A 3,968-nucleotide genomic window follows, 5' to 3' on the forward strand; every position below is an offset into this window, starting at 1 on the left:
CAGTCAGGAAACAGTTGCTATTAGACAACACCTTAGGATGCAGAACAGAACTTAGCCCAGACCAAGTGTGTGCCTTACTGGACCTTTGTCTGAGTACCACCTACTTCAAGTATAAGGACAAGTTCTACAAGCAAAAACATGGCTGTGCTATGGGATCGCCAGTCTTGCCTATTGTAGCGAACCTGTATATGGAGGAAGTAGAAAGGAAAGCCCTGACCACTTTCAAGGAAATTACACCGAGTCATTGGTTCAGATATGTGGATGACACTTGGGTTAAAATTCATAAACAAGAGTTACAGGCTTTCACCGACCACATCAACTCATAACATCAATTTCACGCGGGAAGATATGCAGAACAACAAACTGTAGTTTCTGGACTGTCTTATAACAGTGGAAGAGGGAAGGAAGCTGGAAATAGAGGTCTATCGAACACCAACACACACAGACCAGTACCTGCTATTTGATTCCCACCATCCTCTAGACCACAAACTGGGAGTCATCCAGACTCTACACCACCGGGCAGAGAAAATCCCCACCAGCACAGAGGCCAAGGCGAAGGAACTCAAACACCTCAGAGGGGCACTTAAAACTTGTGGGTATCCAGTTTGGGCCTTTGTCAAAACAGAAGGAAGGAGAAGAAAGACCACCAAGACTACCAGTGAGGGCGGGAAGCATGACAGACGCAAGAATATGGTTATCTTATATGTAGCTGGGGTGTCTGAGAAACTCAAAAGGGTTTTTAATAAACATCACATTCCTGTTTGCTTTAAACCCAGCAACACACTGAGGCAACAACTGGTTCACCCCAAAGACCCAACACCTAAACACAAGATGGACAACATTGTGTACGCAGTCCAGTGCAATGAGGAATGCTCAGAACTGTATATCGGCGAAACAAAACAACAACTACATCAGCGTATGGCTCAGCATAGAAGAGCCAAAACCTCTGGTCAAGATTCAGTCGTGTACTTACATCTAAAAGGAACAGGTCACACCTTTGAAGACAGTCAAGTACGTGTTTTGGATAAAGAGGCCGATTGGTACAAACGAGTTGTGAAGGAGACCATCTACATAAAAATGGAGAAGCCAAGCTTGAATAGAGGTGGTGGTGGGGGGGGGGGGGGGTTAGACATCTATTGTCTGCCACATACAATGCTGTCTTGACACCTTTTTCTGGGAAGTCTTTGTTGGAACTGATAAAATTGACATCTATGATACAGATTTAATGCAAAGATGTTCCTTGAGATCTTGAACTGAATCATCCCGGGTCTGCTTGATATGCAAATGAGAATCATCAAAGGGTTCTTGGAGCAGGACACTGATGAAAGGAAGATCTGCCAGGACTGTCACATCCTGGGGAAATCCCGACCCCCTGCTGGTATTTACTGCCCACACCTGTGTCAGCAAGGACATATATGCTGGGATGGGGGCAGGGGTATATGATACAACTTCTTCCTGTGTAATTACCTGCACTAACCTAACTTACAAGTAAGAGCAATGGTGACCTCTGGGACAAGACAAGTCTTCCTGGACTCTACAATCAAGAATGTGATTCGCTGAGACCTGCTGGAGAGGAGTGTTCTGAGTCCAGAAGAAAAGCCCATGGCATGTGTGACTGAAAGAGAGAATGGTGTAGCTAGCTCAAGGATCCTGACCCCCTCCAATCCCCTCTCCCATTCCCTTAATTGTATTTAGAATGTAGATATATCCCTATTTATAAATAAATCCAACACTGAGTTAAGATATAGTTGTTCTTCAGTAATTTAAGGCACCTGCAAAGCAGAGCACATTCTACATTTGGCACCCCAGAAAGAGTGTGGAAATTCCTAAATCCACATAGAACCTATAAGACGGAATTGCTCTAATTCAAATTGCTGAAAGAACAGACCAGACCTGTTGCACAGATTCCTTGGTGAAGTTAGCTGGATCTTGGACTTCGTAGAAGGATTGAAAGTGTGGTGAGTTATTCATTGGATATGCAAAAGTTCTAATTGTTTGTTGTCCTTGAGTGTATGTGGAGTTGTAATAGTGGATAAAGTATTGAATGCGGTATGTTAATAAGGGTTAAAGCAGAGGAAAGTGTGGATTCTCTGTAGAGGAATAATTTGTGTTTGTTTGTAATCTTGACTTGAGTTCAGACCGAGTGTGTGCATATATGTAAAGACATTGTGGGAACACTGAAAAGTTTGGTTCTTTGTCTTGTTCACTTGTGAGTGTGTATTGGCAGTACAATAGCTTTTATATTAATAGTTGTATATTGTGTTGAGTGTACATTGGCGAAATGGAACTGGCCTATAGTTATGTTAAGAAATATGCCTCTGCCAAGTATCATTCATGTGCAGATGAACCTCTTAAGAGTCAAGTTAATGCGTTGTTGTCTCAGTGTCAGCAACATAATGACGAGCTGCAGAGTAGACCGCTTACAAAAAAAGGTAACAAGGAGAAATTGGCTAACGAAATTGCGGTATTGCTCAGAATCACAGAAATTTCTGAGCAAATGGGGGAGCAATGGAGAGCAGAAAGGAGTCAACTTGGAGAGCAGATAGAGAAAGTTGGAGATAATCTTAGGAGCTTTGCAACTGCCTCCAGTGTTGAAATTAATGACTTGAGGGCTACAGTGTGCAATTTATCCGAAAAAAATGGTGAGCTCCAAGAACAATTGGAACAATGCAATGCAAACCTTGATATGAAGAGTAGGCTTGTTGGTTCATTGCAACTAAAGTTATCTCATATGGAGGAATTGGTAATGTCTTTGGAGAGGAAATTGGAAGATGCAAACTCCCAGCTACTTAGAAAAGAGCAATGGATATTATCCCTCAATGAACGGAAGAAAAGGTGTCCATCAGCCAATATCTGTATTGTCACTGATGTGAGTACATCCAATGAGGTGGCATTAACAAATGATCCTGGATATATAGGGGAGGGCACTAGTGTACTCACAATTAATGAAAAACTTACATTGTGCCAGATTCTGGGTGAGTTTAATACACTGGAGTCACCCGTGTGCCTATCTCATAAATTTGAGGCTATTGTACAGAAATACACTTTGAGTGATAAAGATGCATGCTCTCTTCTAAAGGCTTGGGTACCAGCACCTCTAGCAGCCCAGGTATCTGCATATGAGAATGATAACTTAGATGCAGAGGGAAGGATGAAAGAACTGCAGCGTGCGTTAAAGAGTCGTGATGATAGAGGGATAAATGCATTACAAAGAATGAGATTTAGAAGAGGAGATGACCCTATATTGTTCTGTAACCAATATCTTTCACTGTACAAAAGTGTGTATAACTGTCCTGGTATGTCTGCTGATGATCCGAGCTTCATATACTCAATGGCCAATATCTGTTATGTGAACTATCCTAATAGGATTGCCCTCAGAAATGCCAATTCATACCAGAGCTTTATCAATATACTTAGAGACTGGTGTGATGAATCCAGTGATGGTTATAGATCAGATGCAGATATATCAGTAGTGAGCAGAGGTACAAGAAGGAAGAAATTCATCAGGTGTTACAAATGTCACAGACCAGGGCACATTCAGAGATTTTGTAGAACCCCCTGATATTTCAAGCCTGATACCGGATGATAAAAGTATATCCACCCAGGACAAGGAAAGCATACCACAGGAGCCTGATGTCATGGATAACAGCCTTGGGGAGTCAGGAAATGCTGAGGGGCAAAAGAGGAGGTTTCAGCTAGCAATGGCCCCCATCCTCCGAATAGCCAACAGCCATGGGGGACGAGCATACCAATGTTTGCACCCTGGGCTAATCTTCCATTTTGGCTGGTATGCAGTTGGTCCCAATAGCATTACCATTTTTCATAACAAATATGGCAAACTTTGTGAGCAATGCCTGCTTAGTTAGGTAAGAATATGGGACTTATATTCTAGCCGTACAGATAACAGGACAAGGCTTAGAGAATAAGGATTTGACTATAATGATAATTGTGTGTAATAATTGTCTTTG

General features: G+C 42.2%; 1 protein-coding gene across 1 annotated transcript; it reads left to right on the plus strand.

Annotated features, from left to right (window-relative positions):
* Nucleotides 1-2,281: 2,281 nt before the first annotated feature.
* On the plus strand, nt 2,282-3,562 carry LOC122925659 (posterior protein-like). Its single transcript, XM_044277010.1, has one exon. The coding sequence runs from the start codon at nt 2,282-2,284 to the stop codon at nt 3,560-3,562; it is 1,281 nt and encodes a 426-aa protein (XP_044132945.1).
* The last annotated feature ends 406 nt before the right edge of the window (nt 3,563-3,968 follow it).

This window comes from Bufo gargarizans, chromosome 2 (genome assembly GCF_014858855.1).
Source record: "Bufo gargarizans isolate SCDJY-AF-19 chromosome 2, ASM1485885v1, whole genome shotgun sequence".
Classification (NCBI taxonomy): domain Eukaryota; kingdom Metazoa; phylum Chordata; class Amphibia; order Anura; family Bufonidae; genus Bufo; species Bufo gargarizans.